This window comes from Staurois parvus, unplaced genomic scaffold (genome assembly GCF_062004578.1).
Source record: "Staurois parvus isolate SC_StPar_1 unplaced genomic scaffold, SC_StPar_1.0 ptg000048l, whole genome shotgun sequence".
In the NCBI taxonomy this organism is placed as follows: domain Eukaryota; kingdom Metazoa; phylum Chordata; class Amphibia; order Anura; family Ranidae; genus Staurois; species Staurois parvus.
Window position 1 is genome coordinate 15,634,182 of NW_028317844.1, and position 26,361 is coordinate 15,660,542.

Genomic DNA, 26,361 nt, shown 5'->3' on the forward strand with positions numbered 1-26,361 from the left:
AAATGGCAGTTCATTTTTTTTACCTTTCCCATGTTATAAATATCTCTGTAAGCATAATATCAGTGCAACTGATTTTTTTTAAGCCATTAATACTAAGATATTAAAAACAAAAACAAACAAATAAAAAAAACACCAAAAAAGCTTGGTGTATTGCTGGGAAGAGAACAGACAGGCAGATTATGGTGGAGCAGAAGAAGAAGGTTCCTGTTTACTAACAACCTGCCCAAGGCATTAGCAGTGTTAAACATCTGTGACTACTGCTAACACTGCTAGGCTCAAATCCCAGGCTGGGGCCCTGCGTGCATTCACCAATGAAACAAAAGTCATCTTTGGGGGCTACTGCTGACATACAAATGGACTGTGCACACAGAGCGCCAGGAAATGTCATAATATGTGATGGGCACAACGTTACCCAGTTGTTACTCCTAGCCTAAAAATATTAGAAAAAAATTAAAACAGCACAAAATAAATCATAAAAGGGCATAGCTAAGAAATAACACAAATAGGATTTAAAAAAATACAAAAAAGAAAAAGCAACAAGAAAAGAGGAGAATGAAAGAGTAATGCACTGTGTTGACTACCCCCACTTCTGTTAAAGTATGTGAAAAGCTCCATGCGGGGCATACAATGAGCTCCAGGCAGCCATCAATCAAAGCCCTCATCTCAGCAAGGGGAGGCAGCAAGTGAAAGCCCCAAATTGAGGCCTCTGTCTTATCACTAGTCCACTGAAACGTCCTGCAGAGGGCACATGCAGCTTGTTTTCTGAACACTCTCTCCCTGGGATATTGACCACACCGTTCAGATCCATACTCAGCTTAAACATTTTTACCCATCAGCATGTCTGCGGTCACAAAACACTTCTTCTTTCTGTCACTTTTCTCCCAGACTATTGATGAGATCATTTAGCCAAATCTCAGACGCGTGTAGTATTGACTTGGAGTTAGAAAAGATGATCAAATATAATAACCCGCAAAATGCAGCTGCATTGGCTCCTCAGATCCCATCCATCAAATATTCCAAATATCTGAACATTCTGACTCATAGATAGATAGATAGATAGATAGATAGATAGATAGATAGATAGATAGATCTGTGCTCATCTGAAATCCATATTTAAAAATGCAATAAAATAATGAAAGAAATAGAATGGGTGGCCCTATTAGAGTAGCTTGCACCAGAAAAAACTTTTGAGATGACTTAAACTGCACATATATTGATTATTTTGCCTCCTGATCATCAATAGTTGCAATAGCTGCCAAATTCTAGGTCGGTTTTTAAAGCATGACTTATGTATGGATTTCTGTGCACAGTTACTATTATTTTGATTTATTTTGTATGCAATCGAAATTAAAATAACCCTACTCTACACGTTCATGTTTACCAGATGAACAGACAAAATAAGGATTCAATAAAAGCGTCAGGTTAATCTGCATTTTCTGGTTTTATGTAGATAATAAAATATTACTTTAACATAAATATATAAGGATATCTGTATTTTATTTCTCCCCACAAGCACATTCAAAATATACCAAAACAAATTGTTCCAGGAGTCTGAAAAAAATGTACATCTTTATATAGATTTCAGCCACCTATTTGTTCAAATTGACAGGAAAAAAAAATCCAGAAGATTTTTTTTTTGTTTTTAAAAGAAATAAATATACAGTGAGTCAGGCCACTTTAAAACGATATGAAAAATATTTCCCTGGGCAGCATAAAAAAACATAGACAAAATTAACGTTTAAACTATTTTTGCATTTTATAAGACACATTTTTAAACATATGTACATAGTTAGCTTTCGATGCCAGAAAGGCGTCCACCTAAACAACATTGGGATACCTAGAAAATTATCCATCCCCCCACCCTCCCCCCGATTCTAGCTAAACAATCAGAAACTGCTGTACCAGGCGCCCCCAAAAAAACTCTTCAGTGAAGTTTGTGATCAGCTGGAACGAATGGGTTAAATCGCCAAAGTTCTAGCGTTAGCGGTGCAGTCAGTTTAGGGTTAAATAGCAATTACAAGATAAATGTTATATGAATTGCATTAATGGGAAATTAATTTGTGACAACACTGATGCCAGTAGGCCGGTCTACTTTTAACGTTGCCTCTGTTTCGTGCCTTTGAAAGTAGGCGCTTTAAAAAAACGTTACAATGCAGTATGTGAAGCCTCGCTTCATCGCCTCTAAAGCCTTTGTTTTGAGGATGCTAGAGGTTTACCTCCAAGATAATGTCAAAGAATTCAGCTTTCTAGACAATAGGGTGAAAAGAGGCTGAAATGGGGAGATCTTTTGTCCCCACAGCCCTCCTACCACAATGGATAAAAGAAGACCATGACAACACAAACATCTGGCGAAATAAAATAGAAAAAAAAAACAAAAAAACAAAGTGAAAAAAAATCTTTGATCGGGGCTTTAAGAGTTTCAATGCAAAAGTGAAATGGCAATTTGAAAAACAAAAGAAAAATCAATCATGTCTGTAAAGGCAGATGCTATTGGTGGTGTACCTGGCTTCTTGGGTTCAAGGATTCAAATAATTAAAAAAAACAAACAATATTTTTGGCAATCTAAATTCCCAATTAATATGACTAATTACTGTAAAAGCAGAAGCTGGTAAAAGAGGGGTACCTGCCTTGTGTGCAAGGGTGCACTAGTTAGGTAATAATCCTGAAAACAACATTTCTGGGACTTTAAATTTACAAATGATATTACTAATTATTGTAAAAACAGAAGTTAAAAGAGGGATACCTGCCTTGTTGTGTGTAAGGATGCACTAGATAGATAATAATCTTGAAAACAACATTTCTGGAACTTTAAATTTACAAATGATATTACTAATTATTGTAAAAACAGAAGTTAAAAGAGGGATACCTGCCTTGTTGTGTGTAAGGATGCACTAGATAGATAATAATCTTGAAAACAACATTTATGGGACTTTAAATTCAAAATTATTATTACTAATTAATGTAAAAACAGAAGCTGTTAAAAGAGGGATACATGCCTTGTGTGCAAGGATGCACTAGATAGGTAATAATCTTGAAAACAACATTTCTGGAACTTTAAATTTACAATTAATATTACTAATCAATGTCAAAGCAGAAGCTGTGAAAAGAGGGGTACCTGCCTTGTGTGCAAGGATGCACTAGTTTGGTAATATTCCTGAAAACAACATTTCTGGGACTTTAAATTTACAAATAATATTACTAATTATTGTAAAAACAGAAGTTAAAAGAGGGGTACCTGCCTTGTGTGCAAGGATGCACTAGTTAAGTAATAATCCTGAAAACAACATTTCTGGGACTTTAAATTCACAATTAATATGACTACTTACTGTAAAAACAGAAGCTGTTAAAAGAGGGGTACTTGCCTTGTTGTGTGCAAGGATGTATTACTTAGGTAAACAATATTTCTTGGACTCTGGGATCACAATTAATATTAATATTTTCTGTAAAGGCAGAGGCTGGTTAAAGGAGGTGTACCTGGCTTGCTGAGTGCATGGATGCACTTGTTATGTATTATCTATAGAAAAGAATCTTTCTAGGGCTCTAAATTCACAGATAATATTAATAATTGCTATAAAGGCGGAAGCTGTTAAAGGAGGTGTACCTGGCTTGTTAGGTGCAAGCATGCACTTGCTATGTATAATCTAGAAAGTAATCTTTCAGGGACTCTAAATTCACAATTAATATTGATAATTGCTGTAAAGGCAGAGGCTGTGGAAATGAGGGGTGTAACTCGCTTGATGGGTGCAAGGATACACTAATTAGATATCATCTTGAACTTGCAGGTGTAACCTAGAAAGTAATCTTTCTGGGATCCTAAGTTCACAATTATTAGTGATCATTTCTGAAAAGGCAGGGACTATTTAATGGAGGTGCAATTGCCTTGTAGGGTGCATGGATTCACTAGTTAGGGTTAGTCTTGAAAACAAAACTTCTGGGACTCTAAGTTCACAAATAACAATTGCTGTGAAGGCAGGAGCTGTTTAAAGGTGTACCTGACTTGTTGGATGCAAGGATGCACTAGTTAGATACATCTTGAAAGCAATATTTGTGAGACTATAAACATTGACAAATAATTGCTGTAAAGGAAGAGGCTGTTTAAAGGACGAGTACCTGGCTTGTTGGGTGCATGGATGCACTAGTTAGAGATAATCTTGAAAACAATATCTCTGGGGTTGATTTTCTAAAACTGAAGAGTGCAAAATCTGGTGCCAATCAGCTTCTAACTTCAGCTTGTTCTATTAGGCTTTGACAATAAAACCTGAAAGCTGATTGGTTTCTTTGCAGGGTTGCACCAGATTTTGCACTCTCAAGTTTTAGTAAATCAAGCCCTCTGAGACTAAACATTGACCAAAAATAATTGCTGTAATAGAAGGGGCTATTTAAATGAGGTGTACCTGGTTTATTGGGTCTAAAGATGCACTAGTTAGAGATAATCTTGAAAACAATATTTCTGACACTATAACTTGACAGATACGAATGGCTGTAAAGGCAGAGGCTGTTTATAAGAGGTGTATCTGGCTTGTTAGGTGCAAGGATGCCCCCATTAAGTGTAATCTAGAATGGAATCTATCTGGGACCATAAGTTCCCAAACTTTAAAGGCATGACCTAGGGTTGACTGAATTATCTGAACCAATATTAAAAGAAGGAATATGAATAGAATTCAATTCAGGCCCTCCTAAGCACCAATCCCCAAGTGCATTATTTTGAAGCACGTTCTTGGTTACACTTAACCTCCTCTAGGACCTAAGGCCTCTTTGGTAAAACGATTCAATCAGAGGCTACATTGATTTTTCTCTCCCTTTCCATCCCTGTCTCAGCACTGGCTGAAAATGAAGTTTACTCAACATTTTAAAAAAAAGTAACGGATGAGGCTCTCCTTCAAAAACCCTAAGTGCAGTCTTGAAAAGTTGATGTCACTCAACATCAATGGTCTTCATGGTGTGCAATCTGGTATACCAGATAAGCAGCCTTCTGGAAAGGGGAAGTGTGGGAGGGTGAAAATAAAATGTACACTGATTTTAAAACACATTTTTGTTTATAACAAATGTCCACAAACAGGTAACAAAACAAAAAAGAGCACTAGAACATGGTGTCCTTAACCCAATGGTAAACTGAAATAAAAAGAAAAGAAATTGCTCCCTGTTTCAATGTGCCAGTCTATTATTGTTTTTTTTTTTTGGAGAAATAAATCTTCCTTGAAGGGTTCATGTAAACTTCAATTTCCTCGCAGTGCAATTTAGACTCATAAATATTGTCAATGTTGTAATCTGCTTTTGTTTGTTAAAGGGCTCCGCATTAAATACATACAGCAGCTAGAATCATCACTGAGCATCCTCATCACCACCATCCTCCCAGGGAATTAAAGCTAAATCTCGCTTTAACCAATGATTCTGTTGAACTGTATATCTGAGTGGCTTTTTTTTTTTTTTTGCTAGACATGAGCTCCTGACATGTTTTTTTGTGTATACTCACTTCTACTCCATTGGCTGGGTAGTCGCCTGCAAAAAGGTCAAAATACATCCTCACTACACCTGCTACCATTTAAGATAGTCCAGTGATGAGACGCTTTTGTTCTGGGCTAGTATCAAAAAAAGGGACAATCAAAAGTTCTAAGTGATGGATGGTGGAGGATTCACTGGACAGGAGTCTGAACCCCATGGTGTGGTGGTGTGTCTCTACTCCCCCCATATACATCCTCTGCCCCTGGGATAGTCCCTCCTGGTGGGGTCATCCTTTTCTCTTTCTGTCTCCTGTTACAAAACCAAACTCTGACCACCTCCTTTTCTAGCTGTAGACTGTCCGCCAGCGAGGTGATCTCCTGGGCAGATGGCTTGGGACACTTGAGGAAATGACTTTCCAGGGCCCCCTTGACGCTGACCTCAATGGAGGTCCTCTTTTTCCTTTTCCTCCCCTGAGCTGCTATCTTGTCTATGCTGGTGGGGCTTCCAGAAGACGAGTCCGCCTCTTCCAGCCACTTGTTCAACAAAGGCTTGAGCTTGCACATGTTCTTAAAGCTGAGTTGCAGGGCCTCAAACCTGCAGATGGTGGTCTGGGAGAAAACATTGCCATACAGGGTGCCCAGGGCCAGTCCAACGTCGGCCTGCGTAAATCCCAGTTTGATCCTCCTCTGTTTGAACTGCTTGGCGAACTGTTCCAGGTCGTCGGACGTCGGGGTGTCCTCGTCGGAGTGCTCGTGGTGTCCCTGGTGCTGAGAGTGCTGCTGCTGCTGCTGTTGCTGCTGTTGGGGTGGCTGCTGGTGGCCGTGGTCGCCGTGGTGCTCCTCGTGGGCGTCCCTCAGGCCGTGGTGGTGCATGCTTTGCCCGGATGCCGGGTTGATCATGCCGTTGACCGTGAAGGAAGGCTGCGAGTAGATGAGTCCTTGGCCGTTGGTGGAAGCCATGCTGGGCAGGTGGGCTGAGGTGGTGGTCCTCCATGGCCCGGCACTGTGGTGGTTCCCATGGGCTGGGTGGACCAGGTGAGGAGCTCTACCCTGGTGCTGGAGGTGCTCCTCTCTGCTGGGCTGAACGCTGGGCTTGATGTCCTGCTGGCCCAAGGGGCTGGTGGACCAGGGCGCTCCATCCCCGTGAGACAGAGCCGTGATCCACTGGTGTGCGTGGCTCAGAGGGTGCCCGTTGCTCTGCAGCGTGTAGTCGCTCTGGACCAGAGTCCCCGCATCCCTGTATCCCGAAGCCTGCTGCATGCCACCGGGCTCGGCGTGGACGATGGACGAGCCGGAGCTCAGCAGGTTGTAGTGGTTAGACGCTGTGGTCGCCATGACTCTCCGAGCCCGACTGATAGCACTGGTTAAAGGAGCCGTGCATTTGACAGCTCCTTCTCCTCGCCCCGGGCGCCCCTCTCTCTCTCTCTTCCCTCCGCTGTGTGTCTCTGCCCCTCCGCTCCCCTGCAGCAAGCTTGTGCCTGTGCACGCGTCCCCGGCACCGCCTCCCCCGCGCTCCCATTGGCTCCCTCCCCTTTGATTTACGTGGATACCATTAGCAACGCTGGGCAGCCGGCAGCGTCTATTGGTGGAGCCCCCCTCCGCTCTCCGCCCAGCCGTCATCCCAGGCTGCAGAGGCTGCTGCATCCACATGGAAGGAGTGCAAACAGAGGGGCGCTTTGTACATCGCACAGTCCTGCAAAGTAAAACAATCCCGGCCACGGAAACTTTCTTTGTCTTTCCCTGCCAGGAGCTGCAACTCTTACCTTGCTGGCCATTTCTGGGCGTCCCATCTCTGCAGAAACTTTCAATAAAATCCGGCCAGTTGCTGGGGATTGATCACTGCCAGATGGGTCGCCCTGGAAACGGCGAGCTTTTACCCCCCCCCAGCAATCATCATCAGCCCCACACACCCCTCCATATCTTCCAATCAATTCATAACGATTATAAAGATTTTACTTTCAGATTAGCTGTTGTGTCAGTAGGCACTGCGACAAGTCATCAGCGATGATGTCACTGGGATGAAGGGAAATGTCATTAGGAGAGCCCAGCCGTGGGCAGAGGACGCCGCTGCTGCTGCTGGTCATGATGATGCTGCTGATGCTGCTGCTGCTGATGGTCATAATGATGGTGATGGTGCTACCCAAGGATGGGATGAGCTCCCAGCAGGTGACCACATGTAAGCATTGAAGACTAGCTGCAAGTCAGAAAGGTCAACGGAGGAGTCAGGAGCCCCTAATGTCCACATATTGGCTTACTGGCTCAATCAATATTGCAGTGTAGGTGTGTGTGTGTGGGGGGGGGGGGGGGGGGGGGGACCTCCGATCTGTCTGTCCGTCTGTGTGTGTCGGTGTAGATGTTGATTCTCATAAGAATGACGAGCAGCGCTCCCTGGTCCCGGGGTATGACTAACTCCAATCTTCCTATCGGAGCTGCTTGTAATGATGTGTTTATTTCTCTATCGATCCGTGCAGTACACGCTGCCATTATGTGTTCCTACACCTTGATTAGTTATTGGCGATGCTGTGTCTCCACACTCTCTCTATCCACTCCATCAAGGCAGCGACGCTGAGCGGTAACCCCTAGCAACAGGATGCAGCCGGTTGCTATGGGCTACTGCGTGCTGGCAACGGGCTCACCGTTCCTGTGTGCTCTGATCGGATTCTGTGTATTGGTATGAATGTGTCAGAAAGGAATGGAGGTCGGATCAGGAAAATGAACAATTGTGTCATTAGGAAGATTGAGATCGGTGGGGAATGCACCATTCCATGCTAATTCGACTTTTCAGACTTTTTACAAGTGACCTATCGAAGTACTGTACCTATCACAGAACTTTTTGCTATTGGAGTGACCAGCAAAGAATAGTCGGTTGGGATCTGTGTACTAATAACTAGTTAGGGTCACTTTGCTACCTGATCAACACTCTTTGTACAATCAGATTTACCAAAATGATGTGATATAAGGACCTACCTTATTTGTTCAATAAGTTTTTATCCAATCAGGCATCCCCTTGCACTACATAGCTGTTGGGAGATCAAAAGGAGATTGTACAATCAGCTATCCCCTTGCACTAGATAGTTGCTGGGAGATCTAAAGGAGATTGTACAATCAGGTATGCCTTTGCATTACATAGGTGTTGGAAGATCTAAGGGAGATTGTACAATCAGGTATCCCCTTGCACTACATAGCTGTTGGGAGATAGAAAGGAGATTGTACAATCAGGTATCCCTTTGCACTACATAGGTGTTGGGAGATCTAAATGAGGTTGTACAATCAGGTATCCCCTTGCACTACATAGCTGTTGGGAGAGCTAATGGAGATTATACAATCAGGTATCCCTTTGCACTACATAGGTGTTAGGAGATTTAAATGAGGTTGTACAATCAGGTATCCCCTTGCACTACATAGCTGTTGGGAGAGCTAATGGAGATTATACAATCAGGTATCCGCTTGCACTACATAGCTGTTGGGAGATCTAAACGAGGTTGTACAATCAGGTATCCCCTTGCACTACGTAGCTGTTGGGAGTTCTAATGGAGATTATACAATCAGGTATCCCCTTGCACTACATAGCTGTTGGGAGATCGAAAGGAGATTGTACAATCAGATATCCCCCTTGCACTACATAGCTGTTGGGAGATCGAAAGGAGATTGTACAATCAGATATCCACTTGCACTACATAGCTGTTGGGAGATCTAAATGAGATTGTACAATCAGGTATCCCCTTGCACTACATAGCTTTTGGGAGATCGAAAGGAGATTGTACAATCAGATTTTTTCTAGTTCAGACTCTATGTAAATTTCTAAAATATTTATGGCAAAACTGAATCTGCTTTTATACTCAAGTTATTACCTCAATGTATATCATTGTCGGTGTGTGGTCTAATAAGATAAATGTGACCATACACTATACAGTTTGATAGATCTACCAGTGCAAGGGCCTTCTTATTGTCATACTGAATGTTTTAGATTTGTCCTCCTATTTGGTAAAATCTAAAAGAGATTGCACACTCACCCTGTACAGTGTATGAACAGCTAAATTATAGCACAAACAAGTGTTTGTCAACTAGATAAGCATCTATGGCCAGTAGCTGTCATCTTAATACTTTCTAGTGTCTTTACAGCTGTAATACATTCCATTAGGTTCCCAGTACAGCAATAATACTGCATTGCTAAATGGCCCGGGGAGGAGAGAGTTAAATGCGAGGCAGCCTGTAATCACTAATAGGTAAAGTACAATCACAGTGTCAGATAACATCAAGCAGAAGACTGTCAGGGGACTGTATCAATATCCTGCCTACTGAATGGAGAACAGTGCAGGCGGTGCACTGCATGAACTGGATACATTGCACTGCTCTGCATCTGCTTTCCAGCCATCCACTCCACATCATTCCAAAGATTGGGGTTTGGGATAGGAGCTCCAGAGTTTTAGGTACCTGATAGGCCAAGTTACTTGGTATTTTGCACGTGTTAGTTGTATTCTGCTACTTACTGCATGCTGCATGGCTCATATCTTGCTGGGTCAGAAACTGAAAAGGAAGTCTAACACAGCAATCCAGCAGAACAATAATAATAATAATAATAATTACTATTATTAGTAATATATTATACACAACCTAGGATATATATATATATATATATATATACACATACACACACTACATGCAGAATCTAGAAAGCTAAGTAACATAAGCAAAGTACTGACACTTAATTCACATACAGGGATACAATAGCAATTTCTGAATTGGTAAAATGTAGCATTTGCTTGCTTAGTCTCTCTCTTTCTCTCTCCCCCCCCTCTCTCTCTCTCTCTATGTATATATATATATATATATCGCTCAATGGTGGATCTAGATACTATAGATATCTATATTTAGCTAGGTATAGGTTATGTAGGTGGATCTAGGCACTATATAGGAATACTATCTAAATGTATCTAGATACAAAATATGATTCTCTAGGTGGATCTAGATACTTTATAGGTTTACTCTATAGAATTATCTAAAATACTATCTATTCATTATCTGGGTGGATCTAGATGCTGTGTAGGTATACCACCTAGATGAACATAGTTTATCTAGGTGGATCCAGATACTATATAGCTATACCATCTAAATGTATCTAGATATTATATAGGAATATCTATATGCAGCTAGATGTTATACAGGTTATGTAGTTGGATCTAGATACTATGTATGTAGGTGGATCTAGATACTATATAGGTCTACTATGTAAAGATACTATGTGTACATATCATTTAAGTTATGTAGGTTGATCTAGATAATATATAGGTATACTATTTAAATGTAACTAGATACTATATAGGTTATGCAGGTGCATGTAGATACTATATAAGTATGCTGTATATAAGATTACATAAATGTGTCTAGATACTATATAGTGGATGTAGATAATAAATAAGTATTCTGTATATAAGATTATATACATGGATCTAGATACTATATAATGGATGTAGTAGATAGTACATTAGTATACTGTATATAAGGTTATATAAATATATCTAAATACTATAAAGGTTATGTAGGTGGATGTAGATACTATATAAGTATACTGTATATAAGATTATATCAATGTGTCTGCATACTATGTACTGGATGTAGATAGTACATTAGTGTACTGTATATAAGGTTATATAAATATATCTAAATACTATAAAGGTTATGTAGGTGGATGTAGATACTATATAAGTATACTGTATATAAGATTATATCAATGTGTCTGCATACTATGTACTGGATGTAGATAGTACATTAGTGTACTGTATATACGAATATTTAAATGTATCTAGATACTGTACAGGTTATGCAGGTGGATGTTGATACTATAAAAGTATACTGCATCTAAAATTCTTTAAATGTATTTAGATACTATATAGGATCATCTAGTTGGATGCAGATACCATATAAGTATACTATTTATAAGTTGATCTCGATACTTATGTAGTTGGATGCAGATACTATGTAGGTTTACTATCCAGATATATATAGGGTTATCTCGGTGGAAGTAGATACGACATATGTTGTTACATTTTATCCTCAGCTTGTTATTCAGACTCTTCCTGAGTTCCCTACCAGTGGATTTAGTAGTGATCCCACACAGTGCTGTTTCTTGTAGAGGTCCTGTAACACACATGGGATTGAGATGAAGTAAATGTAAATGAGGTTTCAGTGAGAGAAGTCCTAGGAGGTGAATGACAGAGGGTTAGGTGCGCTATTAGTTGCTCTGGAGATCCAGGCTCCTCTCATGTCTATGGAAGGTGAAGGTGATGCTGTGCCTGGGATACACACTGCAGAGCTGGGTTCAGCTTTTCCATTCTTCAAAGCAGCTGTACAAATACCAGGGCTGTGCTCCATTTCAAATATCCCAGATTTCAAACAGCTCCTACAAAGCTTTCAACTAGTGCATTATGCCTTCTAACTAGCCCCGGATTTGTCAGATACTAATACACGGACAGACACATGCCTCCGTCTATATCATTTGTGGATTAGGTGTACTTCTAGCAAACGTGTACTAAGCTCATCTGTCATACATTTGTACATCACCTGCATACCAGAACTCATCAATGCAAAGCAGCCTCTGCTTAAAAACATAAAATGCTCCAAAGAACCAGTTAAAGGTATAATAAATATAGGCAGGCAACATGCATGTACTGTATGTGTAAGTCTATCTATCTATCTATCTATCTATCTATCTATCTATCTATCTATCTATCTATCTACCCTTCAAATACATATATATATATATTCTTAAATATTTACAACTATTACCAATGTTTCTTTTATAATATGAATACAATGTGCTTATGATATTAGTGACAATATTGCAACATAGTGGCATTATTTGTATATGCATTTTGTTTTTATATTTGTATATTTTCCAAACAAATGTAAATTTCCTTCTCTGGATTATGTGTACTATCTATCTATCTATCTATCTATCTATCTATCTATCTATCTATCTATTTATCTATCTATCTAAAATTATTTACAACTATTAACACATTTTCAGTTACAATCTAAACACAATGTTTATGCTATTGGTAACAAATATTTCGACATAGTGGCATTGTCTGTATATGAATTTTGTTTTTATATTTGTATATTTTCTAAACAAATGTAAATGTCCTACTCTGGGTTTTGTGATCTATCTATCTATCTATCTATCTATCTATCTATCTGTCTATCATCAATGTATTATCTATCTATCTATCTATCTATCTATCTATCTATCTATCTATCTATCATCAATGTATTATCTATCTATCTATCTATCTATCTATCTATCTATCTATCTATCTATCTATCTATCTATCATCAATGTATTATCTATCTATCTATCTATCTATCTATCTATCTATCTATCTATCTATCATCAATGTATTATCTATCTATCTATCTATCTATCTATCTATCTATCTATCTAACATCAATGTATTATCTATCTATCTATCTATCTATCTATCTATCTATCTATCTATCTATCTATCTGTCTATCTATCTAATCTATTTATCATGAACATAGTATCTATCTATCTATCTATCTATCTATCTATCTATCTATCTATCTATCATCAATGTATTATCTATCTATCTATCTATCTATCTATCTATCTATCTATCTATCTATCTATCTATCTATCTATCATCAATGTATTATCTATCTATCTATCTATCTATCTATCTATCTATCATCAATGTATTATCTATCTATCTATCTATCTATCTATCTATCTATCTATCTATCTATCTATCTATCATCAATGTATCATCTATCTATCTATCTATCTATCTATCTATCTATCTATCTATCTATCATCAATGTATTATCTATCTATCTATCTATCTATCTATCTATCTATCTATCTATCTATCTATCTATCATCAATGTATTATCTATCTATCTATCTATCTATCTATCTATCTATCTATCTATCTATCTATCTTAAATTATTTAAAACTATTAGCACATTTCCAGTTACAATATAAATACAATGCATATGCTATTGGTAACAAATTATTCAACATAATGGCATTGTCTGTATATGCATTTGTTTTTATATGTGTATTTTTTTCTAAACTAATTTAAAACTCCTAGTCTGGGTTAAAATAACCAAAGCACATCCATGCTGCTATAAATCATAATATGATAGGGCACACATGTTGATTGTGTACACCATTAGGTCATTGGATTTGTTCTTTTCATGTCTGCAGTGCACCCTCCAGACCATTCAGCCTACATCTCAGGGGATGACCTTTGTCTCTCTTTCAGATATTCTCACATAAGTTAAATTGTTAGATGCTTAAGTTGACAAATAATACTGCTTTAATAACAACTCAAACTGTCTCTGCTATAATGCATACAATCTGCTCCTTATATCATTTTCTGATGTGATCATGTAGCTTCATCATGTTTATTTAAATATATGTGTATATTTTCAAACCTATATTTAAAACGTATATATGTATAGTTTTCAAACATTTGCTAACATCACAAAACAATTAACTATGTTATAGAAGGAATATAGACAACTAATGACTTTCCTATTAAATGCACGACGCTTACTTCCTATGTGTATAAACATTTTAATATGTAGACATTTCAATATTTACTTGATGTAATTTTAGTCATCATACAACACAATTACTTTGTTTAACAAAACACCATAATGAAATAAAAAGTTTATGCACCCATCAAAAATATGTCACTATGTTTGCCAATAATGGCAGCTGCCAGGGTCTCTGTGAATATCCTGGCTGGTGGGGGTAGTTAAAACATTTGTTTTGTTCCGTGGATGTGCTGAAAAACAGATAGATTGAACTGCGAGGAATAAAGTGTGTTTTTTTTTTTTACAGAAGTTTCCATTAGTTTTGTATGTATCGTATATCCATTTTTGGTTCACTAACTCTGGATTGGTGAAGGAATGGGGTTGAGGCTTTAGTCGGTTTTTCAATGAAAATGAAGGTGTCTCTTTGTAATGCATATCACTGGACGCATTTAATGTAACTATTGTGGAGAGTGAATGTTGTGGTCTCCCCCACCCTTCCCCTTTTAACCTTCCCTGTATGAGCCATTCAATGTCACACACTCAGTGCATGTCTCCAGTCCTGTTCTTAGAAGACAAGGAGGCTGATTTGGTGCCTAAACCCAGCTTCTGAATGGGTGTTCAACTTTAAGGGCCAAAGGGACAAAACTGAGGCCCAGGCTTCACATTTGATTGCTTTAAAAAAATCCCTACTGCACAAAGAAGCAAAAGAAGCAGCTGGCTTCTCTAATGAAACAGCTAAGACTACAGTATAAGGGATACATTTATGACAGGCCTATGGTAACACTTGCTACTTGCTTTTCCCCAAGGCATATATAAAACACATTTCAATGGAAGAGAGTGAGAGAGAAAAAAAAAGTCTAAACAAAATGGGTATAAATGACTGATGCGTATCATAGCTCTTAACCGGTATTAAAACATATTTCCTATGCATATATGTATCAGTTTTTAAATTGCCCACTTTCCAGGTGATTCAGTGACAGGATATTTATTCCCATAAGACAAATAAACGGAGGATTTTAACTAAAGTTCCTAAAGTTACTTTGAATGTGTTCACCACTACCATTTTTCATTGCTGTAATTTCAGAGGCATCTGTATCTCATGCTTTGGTAGTCATATATGATTGTCTTGAAATGTATATATGAATCATAAAGATTCCTTTAAATCACAAATCACAAGGGTGATGTGTTTTGAGCTGTTGATATTAATGCTATAAGCCTTGCATTGATTTGAGATAAAGTCTGCTTGTAAGTTGGAAGGAAATAGGTAAACTTTACATTTTAAAACAAAGGGCAACGTTGTCTCCAAATATATTTTGCATATTGGTTGCAGTCACTAATCTCTTATTTTAAGCTCGCCTACCATAACATATTGCATATTGCTAGTTTAGCGTTACAGAGACTATATATAATTGTGTCACAATAGCTTTGAATTATGTTGTTGGTAGTATGATTTGATATTCCAATATTATCAACTTAATGTCATTTGTGATGCAGTATATGTCTAAATATTTCAAAATGGAGCATTACAAAATATTTAGAGAGAGATGAAATTGGAGTAGATTTATTCATAGCTGTTTTTTTTTTTTTTTTTTTTTTTATACTGTGTGACTTTCTTTGATTCTCTAGGTAACTGCAGGTTGGATTGGCCTATTGCTGTCAGTTCCCCCCAATTAATGTATATGTTGGAGCTGACTAATCTGCAGCTCTCTTGATATCACCGTGCACATTCAGGCATTATGTGTGCATGGTAATATACAAATTGTTTAAAGAAATAATAGAGGTGGGGCTATGCTTATACATTCCTCCACAGTTCATTATCTATTACTTGCTTTATTCTTATCCAAGAACTAATGCTTTGCTGTGTTTCTAATGTAGGCAGTGTATTTTCTTTTGCTTCTGAGAACCCATATAGCCATTTGGCTTCATCAGTTAGCCCTTGGTGACCAAATTACCTGTCTGCCAAGGTCATGGCTTAAAAATTCACATAGTGTGGATATGTGGATGTGGATATGTGGATGTGGATACCCTAGGTAACTTAATTTTCAAGAGGTCGAACTGAGCTTTATAAGTATATATATACACATTGGAATACATTTTTTTATCTTACTGTTCTATTTAGTACATTTTATGCAATGTTTGGAGAACCATTCACATCAATGTTTGCCCTTGAAGCTTACAATCTAGTGTTCCTACCCTGCTCATAAAACATTCATATACTAGATCCAGTCTAGTTAGAAATTATAACTATGCTGACAATATCTTAGACAAGCATATATTGTGTAAATGGCTAAAACAGTAGTTTTTATGCCAGAGACAGGAAAAGGTGTGTTGCTTTAGGGCCAGTTCACACATAATGCATTTCAGTTGCTTTTTTTCTGCATCCAAAATGCACAGAAAGTTGATTATATGGTTGTCAATGTCATAGTTCCCATCAGTGCTTGCAGTTCCACTGTGAGTGCGTTGGAGAAAAAAAAGTAGAACATGCTGCATTTTTTCTGCACAGAACTGCACTGGAACGTGGTAAAACACATAAAAAATGTACCGGAATGCATTGGAAAGCACCAAAATGCACTGGAACGCTCATGTCCCTATTTTAATTGAAGAAAAAGAGAGGGGAAAAAATGAACTGGAATGCATAAACAATGCACTGGAAAGCTTAAAAAATGAATCAAAAATGCACTGGAATGCGTAAAAATGTGCATGCGAAAACGCATCCGGAACGCATCTGGACTGCGTTTCTATAGTGTGAACCAACCCAATATAGAACCTTTTCTAAACCTGAATAGGTGTCTGACTCAAATGAAGGTTTAGTGGATCAATTTAAAAATTCTCCTTTGAAAATAATATCCAGAATGTTTATATCTAAGGCTATTGGGTATACTAAAGTGAAAAGTGTAGCTATCATTTGTAAGATCAGTTAGAAATCATAATGTCTGTGATGTGATGACTTTGTTGGTTTATCATCACCAAAAGTCTATTATCACAACTATTATATTTGGTGGTGTGTAGGTAATATACACCAACATGAACAGCTAAGGGTGAAGTAATGGGAATCTGTCATACTTCATCTCATTAAAGTGAATGTATAATATATTTTGATTGAGCATATACAGTATTTTGAGTTATCACAGTGTTTACTTTAAATTCATTTTTGATGAGAGAGGAATTTATAAATTATCTACCATTGGTAGCTCTTAGTGGCTCACTTAAATCTCACTACCTGTGCTATTGATATATCAGCCAAAGAAGGAATTAATTGTTTTCAGTGAGTTGTTTGAGTCATGGAGGCTGATTTACTAAAGCCATCGTGAATGTTCTGAAACCGAACAGAAGTGTAACTGTGCAAAATCATAATTCATTCATCAAACTTCAGATCAACCGCAGTGCAGTACACTCCACTCCAACAATAACCTAGGTGAGAAAAGATGTTAAGATGTGCACTTCACGCAGTTATATTGTGGTGCAGCTCTGTTTAAAATTGATTTCGAATGCAGGTACATGATTTTTTTGACTATTCATACCTGCATAAAGTACAAGTTGAACAGACTTATACATGTCTAAATAAACACAAGGGAAGCACCTGGATTCCAAAAAACATACAGAATGGGAGGCTGTTGCATGCGCAGTATGTGACTGGCAGTAGTATGGCTGATTTTTGCTTGCCAAAGCAACGTTTCATGGATTTCTTTGTAAATGCGTGGTGAGAAGGAGCAGTAAAGCACAACCACCGTTTAGTGTTGCAAAGCAGAAAGTATAGCTTGCGTATGTAACCAGCAAATATGGCTGCCCCATTAACATATATTTGCAAACTATACACTGAAACATATTTTTTAAAATATTTAAATGCATTGCTAAGAATTTTTACATTTTAAATTATACATTTTTAAATATTTACCTTTAAATTAGCCTAAAAGAATATTATGGTTTGGCATAACCCATGGTTTAACTGCTACTTCTTCAGTTGGTCTAATACTAAAACTCCCTTCATCCTCTACTCCAGAATGACAACAATTGCCATTCCCTAGCTGCAGATGTATGTACGCCAACTTAGCTACTTTTTTGTAGGGCCCATCCTGTTACCACAGCCTTATGAGACTACAAATGATATAGTGAAAGAACAATGCTACAGATGGGGCGCCCTGCTTACAGCACCTCAATGATTTATATTGAGTGTACATGCTATATCAGGAGAGCAATACATTTAAACGATAGTCTGTCTACATCTCAGCAGTTCTTGTAACACACTGCATTAATAATAAAGCAGCCACCCTCAAAGTATTCTTTTCTCTGATAACATATGATGTTCTTTAAAAGTTAATCAGTTCATAAGAAAAGAGGAAATGGATAATGATATTCACACTTAGAAAAAAAAACTGCTTGAAAGAAATCAATGTAATGAAGAGAACATTTGTAGTAATTTGTTGATAATTATCAGAATCACCAAATATTCGCAGAGGCTTTAACATTACGTGTTAAAAGAAAAGGAAAACATATTATTTTAATAGTCTGATATGCAAACTATCGACCATTCAATTACAAGGCTTAATAATGCATACATGATGTGATCTTGTTATTTAGACGAGGAGGTCTGCAATAATTCACTCTAAAAGACCGAGTGTGCTCTTACATCAAGTGAAAACCATTGCTGAGGACCAGGGGCCCCTGCCAAACTACAGTTAAGAGAATAAAAATTAATGGCTGAGAATCTGAGCGTTAAATTAACATTAATTATATGACCTGCCTGCTGGAAAGATTAAATTTCTTACGCCCTAATTAGATAACGTCTCCTCATACATCAAACAATTTCCATTTGCATTTTCAGATTTCTGTATTAAAATTCAGAGAGGGATTTCCTGCTCTGTTTTTCTTGTGTTTTGAGCCCAGAGAACAACAGGCTCGTCTTGTTATATCTCCTGGTTCCTGTGTGGATTGCGAGGTAATGCAGGCAGTGCAGTCCTGCTGTCCTCTGCTTATACCACCCTGGTGTATAAACTGGACCACTGCCATAGATTTTAATAGGGACATTTAACATATGCCAGCACAAGGGAGGAAGCATATAGTGTTTTGTATATTCCTGTAGGTGAGATCCTATAAGCTAATAAATAATACACTATGTGTAATTTGTACAACTCTCATTGTGCCATTTCAGACTTACCTGATAAAGTAAGGCCTCAAATCTATAGCAGTTATCAGGTATGGTCACATTTTAAGCAATATAGTATAAAATAATAATAATAATAGTAGTAGACCTTCCTACATAATTAGTCCTTAATGAACTGTACCAGAGACTGCAGGATTCAAAGTTAATTTGAAAAGTCTGTCTCCACCCATGTGCCTTAATATCTATCTATATATATATATATATATATATATGCAAAAAGCATACACATACACTCACACACAGTTAATTTGAAAATTCTATCTCCACCCATTTGCCTTAATATCTTTCTATACAGTCTCTCTCTCTCTCTCTCTCTCTCTCTCTCTCTCTCTCTCTCTCTATATCTGCATAAAGCACACACATACACATACACAATATAAAATAATGGTGGGTATGACACTAATAATATTTTTTATTTAAATGTGTGTTTGCGTATTAGGATGCTAGCCTTAGGTAGTATTTCTGATGGTAAAGACATGGCAAAAAAAAGGAGAAGAATGCAAGAAAGAAAAAAAACAAAGTCTTGCTTGGAAAATCCTGACAACATCTTTTGATAGAGCAGCCAGTTGACAGGTGGCCGTGTGTATTCTCGTATGTGATATAGCTATTTATGTGTTATATATAACTCATTGCTGTCTACTATATTGCTACAAAGGTGACAATTTTGCAGCTGCAATACCCTTTTAAGATACATCTCTTATTGTAACCCTTATACTTCAAGTAGAGAGATCATTTCTGTTATTTTGGTTTGGCTGTGGGCTGTTGCATGCCAGATAGTGACAGAACTATCAAGAGAGCAGGGACTCTCCATAGCTAGCTCCATGCTGGCTAGTCCCTCTTGTGGTTAGATTCACACTTTCTCTTTTCATTACAACTATCTATTTTGTGTGCCATTTTAGGGTACTTTAATTCACTTTTAAGTATGATTTAAGGTTCTATAAGGTTGGTTTTCTCTTAAAGAGAAACCATAGTTTTTTTTCATAGATAGGATTATTATTTACACATACTATTATCAAATGTATTAATGCCTTTAAAATAAAAAAAATGTTCCTAAGTATAATCTATACTTAGAAACATTTTTTTTTATTTTTATATTTCAATATTTTTATTGAAAAAGTGAGATACAATAACAAGAACAGAGAAACATTGCCCACCTACATGGTGAGTTGAGGCGCATAAACAGGTTCATGAATATATAGGTACATAAGAGGTATCAATCAGTGATGTTGTAAACAGGAAAATACAACCCCCATATGGAAGCAAATATTCCTTTAGTCAGTAAACATGGGCAGTTTCATATTACCATTTAACAAAATAAGGAGACCAGAAAAAAAAAATTAGATAACAACGGTCAAGTAAAAAAAAAAAAATCAAGAAAATAACAGAAGGGAAAAGAAAAAAAAAGAAAAAAAGGGGGGGGGGGGGCGAGAGGAAAGAAGAAGAGGAAAAAGGAAGAGAGAGGGTCAGCCTAAGTTTCATTAAATGATAGAGATATACCTAATCCATGGCTCCCATGTAACCTCAAATTTAGAAGTATTATTATTAACAATACTCGTAAATTTATAATTTCACATAATCCAATTGAGTTTTTGTTTGACCCAATCTAGCGGAATAGATGACTGTCTCCAACATCTAGCTATTGTAATTCGTGGTGCTAACAAAATATAAAGAATTAATTTAACCGATTTCTTAGGAATATCAGTGGGCAATAGATGAAATAGGGCTACAGTTGCAAGAAAAAGTATGTGAACCCCTTGGGATTACGTAGAGTTTCATGAATTGGGCATAAAATGTGCTCTGAACGTCATCTAAGTCACAACAATAGAAGAACACAGTCTGCTGAACATAATACTACACAAACATTAGATGTTGCCATGGTTTAATTGCATATAACATGTAAACATTCACAGTGCAGGGAGGAAAAAGTATGTGAGGCCCTAGCTTAATGACTTCTCCCAGAGCTAATTGGAGCCAGGAGTGAGCCAACCTTGACTCCAATCAGTGTGATGATATTGGATGTGTTGCTGACAGCTGTCCTGCCCTTAAAAAACACACACCTGTTTTGGGTTTACTAGTTTCAAGAAGCACTGTCTGATGTGAACCATGCCTCGCAGAAAAGGGCTCTCAGAAGACCTACGATCAAGAATTGTTGACTTGCATGAAGCTGGAAAGGGTTACAAAAGTATCTCCAAAAGCCTTGATGTTCATATCTCCACGGTAAGACAGACTGTCTACAAATGGAGAAAGTTTAGCACTGTTGCTACTCTCCCTAGGCGTGGTCATCCTGTAAAATGACTGCAAGAGCACAGTGCAGAATGCTGCATGAGGTAAAGAAGAATCCCAGAGTGTCATCTAAAGACCTACAGAAATCTCTGACACATGCTAACATTTTTGTTGACACATCTACAATAAGGAAAACATTAAACAAGAATGGAGTACATGGGAGGACACCACGGAGGAAGCCATTGCTGTCCAAAAAGAATATTGCAGCACGTTTGAAGTTTGCAAAAGAGCATCTGGATGTTCCACAGCACTACTGGCAAAATATACTGTGGACAGATGAAACCAAGATTGAATTGTTTGGGAAGAACACACAACACTATGTGTGGAGAAAAAAAGGCACAGCACACCAACATCAAAACCTCATCCCCACTGTAAAACATGGCGGAGGGAGCATCATGGGTTGGGGCTGCTTTGCTGCCTCAGGGCCTGGACGGATTGTTGTCATTGATGGGAAAATGAATTCCAGAGTTTATCAAGACATTTTGCAGGAAAACGTACGACCATCTGTCCGCCAACTGAAGCTCCGCAGAGGATGGGTGATGCAACAGGACAATGACCCAAAGCATACAAGTAATTCAACAAAACAATGGCTGCAACAGCACAGAATACGCCTTCTGGAGTGGCCCAGTCAGAGTCCTGACCTCAACCCGATTGAAATGCTGTGGCATGACCTTAAGAGAGCGATTCACACCAGATATCCCAAGAATATTGCTACACTGAAACAGTTTTGTGAAGAGGAGTGGTCCAAAATTATACCAGATTGTTGTGCAGGTCTGATCTACAACTACAGGAAACGTTTGGTTGAGGTTATTGCTGCCAAAGGAGGGTCAACCAGTTATTAAGTCCAAAGGTTCACATACTTTTTCCTCCCTGCACTGTGAATGTTTACATGTTATGTGCAATTAAACCATGGCAACATCTAATGTTTGTGTAGTATTATGTTCAGCAGACTGTGTTCTTCTATTGTTGTGACTTAGATGACGTTCAGAGCACATTTTATGCCCAATTCATGCAAAACTCCACGTAATCCCAAGGGGTTCACATACTTTTTGTTGCAACTGTACTTCAGATGTTATACGAATATTGATTCCCGTTACCGAATAAAGAAAATTAAACAGTCGGATCCAAAATCTATAAACCATCGGACAGTTCCACCATATATGGAGCATAGTGCCCTCCTGTCCTCAGTGTCGAAAGCAATTGGGTGACACGGATGGGTACATTTTAGCAAGACGTGTTGGAACTAGATACCAGTGAAGACGTGTTTTATAATTGGATTCGATAAGAGTAGTATTAATCGAAATTTTAGATAGGGTATTGGCCATAGTCCGCCAAGTGTCTAAGTCTAGTAAGCTATTTAAATCCCTTTCCCATTGAATCATATAACATAGCTTGCTAAGTGGATCAACAAGGGACGCATAGATAGTGGATAATCAACCTTTCATCCTCCCAGTAGCCCCACAGGAGATGTCTAGAGGGGTGAGAGCCATAGAGAAATGATGAAACAGGTGGAGGAGACTAGGTAATGATGTTCAAGGGTTAGATATATACATGAGAACATCATCAGAAACTAAGGCACATTTATGATTTCGTTGGCCACAGTGGATGCCATAAATAGTGGGATCAGAGCGGATAGCTATAGCAAGTGGTTTCATTTCCAAAGCAAAAAGTAAGGGGGAAAGGGGACAGCCCCACAGGGTCATACCATGCTCAATAGACAGAGAAGCTGATTTGTATCCACAAATGGAGATCTGAGCTGAAGGAGTAGAATAAAGAGCTCATATTAACCACTTGACCTCCAGAGGATTTACCCCCCTTAATGACCAGGCCTCTTTTTGCTACTCGGCGCTGCACTAATTCAACTGATAATTGCGCGGTCATGCAATGCTGCACCCAAACAAAATTTACGTCCTTTTTTTCACAAAACAGTTTGAAGAAAAACAATATTTTTTACTTTCAGCTATAAAAAATATATAGTAAACTCAATATATAAATAAATTTAGGCTAAAATGTATTCTGCTACATGATTTTGGTAAAAAAATCCCAATAAGTGTATATTGATTGCTTTGTGTGAAAGTTATAGCGTCTACAAACTATGGTATAGATACTGCAATTTACGCCATTTTTTTGCTATACAGCGCTGCGCTAGTTTAACGGACAATTGCGCGGTCATGCAATACTATACATAAATGAAATTTACATCCTTTTTTTTCCCACAAATTGAGCTTTCTTTCGGTGGTATTTGATCGCCTGTGCGTTTTTTTTTTGCGCTATAGTTACAAGCTTTTTTAAGCCTTGAGGAAAGTTGAATAATAAACCCCCTAACTGAAGCCTTATGGGCTGCCCAATTAATAGCCGGATTGGTATCATCTGCTTTGTTGCTTTCAAAGTACATTTGTAGATGTGAAGAAATATCCTGACAATAGGAAGCATTGCCCAAAATTAAGGCGCCAATGAGAACCGGTCCTACCATGGGTCCAGGAGAAAAGTGTTAGAAAAATCGGGTCGTGATCGGACCAAGCTGTGGAAAGAATTTTAGCAGTCTGGGGAGTGAGTGTGTATATACGAGGAATACAGTTGTGTTCAAAATAATAGCAGTATGTTGAAAAAAGTGAATAAAGTTCAAAATCCTTCTAATAGCTTTTATTTCTATACACACACATGCATTGGGAACACTACACATTCTATTCCAAATCAAAACATGAAGAAAAATATATCAAATTTGTGTTGTTCCTCTAAACAAATTTAAGAAAAGTGAATATTAGACTGTTCAAAAAAATAAGTGTTTGTATTCTTCTTTACAAACTCAAAACATTCACTATATAAACTGAAAAATGTTTGAAGATTTTGCTTTCCTTTGAATCACTTAATTAATATTTAGTTGTATAAGCACTGTTTCTGAGAACTGCTGTACATCTGTGTTGCATGGAGTCAACCAACTTCTGGCACCTGTGAACAGATATTCCAACCCAGGATGATTGGACTACATTCCACGGTTCTCTATTTCTTGGTTTTGCCTCAGAAACTGCATTTTTGATGTCACCCCACAAGTTTTCTATTAAATTAAGATCCGGGGATTGGGCTGGCCACTCCATAACGTCAATCTTGTTGGTCTGGAACCAAGATGTTGCACGTTTACTGGTGTGTTTGGGGTCGTTGTCTTGTTGGAACACCCATATCAAGGGCATTTCCTCTTTAGTATAAGACAGCATGACCTCTTCAAGTATTCTGATGTATTCAAACTGATACATGATCCCTGGTATGCGATAAATAGGCCCAACACCGTAGTATGAGAAACATCCCCATATCATGATGCTTGCGCAACCATGCTTCACTGTCTTCACAGTGTACTGTGGCTTGAATTCAGTGTTTGGGGGTCGTCTGACAAACTGTCTCCGGCCACTAGACCCAAAAAGAACAATCTTACTTTCATCAGTCCACAAAATGTTGCGTCATTTCTCATTAGGCCAGTCAATGTGCTCTTTGGCAAATTGTAACCTCTTCAGCACATGTCTTTTTTTTCAACAGTGGGACTTTGCGGGGGCTTCTTGCAGATAGTTTGGCTTCACATAGGGGTCTTCTAATTGTAGCAGTACTCACAGGTAACTTTAGCCCTTCTTTGATCTTCCTGGAGCTGATTGTTGGCTGAGTCCTTGCCATGTTGGCTATTCTTCTATGAACATGCCCCTTTCAATTAGTGATTCAATTACACAGAATCAGCAGCATGCATGTCATGACTGTTGGGTCTGTTGGATTTCTATTACTCTACTACACCTGCTAGTAAATTATTTGCCATGTAGAAATATCATTTCTACCAAAAACAGTGATTGATCAGCTTAGTGATGTCTGACTGCTATTATTTTGAACACAACTGTATACGATCAATACGAGAGTAGCAATTATGAGCCCTAGAGTAATGGGAATAATCTCGAGAGGTTGGGTTAGCTTCTCTCCAGGCATCAACAAAGTCGTAATGATATAGTAGCTGGACAAGCTTACGACTCTGTCTAGAAGGGAGCTGAAGCATGGCAGTTCGGGAGCGATCCAAAATCTGATCTAATGTTAAATTGGAATCACCAGCTAAGATAACATCGCCATCAAATTCCGAGGCCAATGAACTCAATAAAATATGAAAAAATTCCACCTGATTGGTATTTGGAGTGTAGTAAATCAAAAAAGTGAGTAGGTGTCCGCCCATGTGGCCTTTCACCAGAAGATAGCGTCCTTCCTGATCCCGGACAATTTTAGATTCAGTGAACGACAAACGGTGGGACAAGCAAAGGGCAACCCCTCGTTTCTTCTCTGTAGCATTAACAAAATAGCAAAGGGGATAGTCTTTGTGGACATATCATGGGGTAAAAGAAGGGGGAAAATTTGTCTCCTGTAGGGCTACAATTTTTAGCTAAAAAGTATGTGGCAGCATCTATATAGCTATAAATGCAGATGATTTTATTTTAAGTGTACCAGGGACAAGCTCTTTGATTAAAAAAATGCCTTCTCTCTGCAATACCTAATGATGTCAAACACCCATAGGACATCTGGTAGCCAAAATCCTTCTTAGCTGATTTGGCATTGCTGAGGTTCTTCTATTTGATATACAGTATGTGAAATGTAAATTTTAATAATCTTCATATAAAATGCATCATGCGGTTGTCATGTGCTCACTTTATTTAAGTGGCCTTATCTGTATGGTTAATAGCATGATACAAATGCAGCATGCCATTGGGCATAGTTGAATAATGCCTGTGAAATCAGAATTATTTTGAATGCAATGCTTTTAAACTGTGGCTTAAGGTACATGCAGGTGCTAACTGTGAATCTAACTTCAGAAGGCAATAAAGAGTACTTCCTAAAATGTGCAGCCATAATGCTGTCGAGCAATATTAGTGGCCTAATTTTTTCAGGCTCTTTA

The 26,361-nt window shown here is 38.1% G+C and overlaps 1 protein-coding gene and 1 long non-coding RNA gene across 5 annotated transcripts in view; one reads left to right on the forward strand and one right to left on the reverse strand.

Moving 5' to 3' along the window:
- Positions 1-1,480: 1,480 nt before the first annotated feature.
- Positions 1,481-6,877, reverse strand: POU3F2 (POU class 3 homeobox 2). Its single transcript, XM_089665240.1, has one exon. It carries the CDS (start codon positions 6,774-6,776, stop codon positions 5,634-5,636), a length of 1,143 nt encoding a protein of 380 aa, XP_089521366.1. The 5' UTR covers positions 6,777-6,877; the 3' UTR covers positions 1,481-5,633.
- Positions 6,878-7,105: 228 nt separating this feature from the next.
- LOC149470365 (uncharacterized) overlaps positions 7,106-26,361 on the forward strand; it is a 102,361-nt gene continuing 83,105 nt past the window's right edge. For all 4 annotated transcript variants that reach the window (XR_016309144.1, XR_016309145.1, XR_016309142.1 and 1 more), the window contains exon 1: positions 7,106-7,617. This is a non-coding gene — a long non-coding RNA (uncharacterized LOC149470365). The remainder of the gene's footprint in view (positions 7,618-26,361) is intronic.

Excerpts from the sequence above, each read along its gene's own strand:
- POU3F2 (XM_089665240.1), bottom strand. The coding sequence starts at position 6,776 with ATGGCGACCACAGCGTCTAACCACTACAACCTGCTGAGCTCCGGCTCG.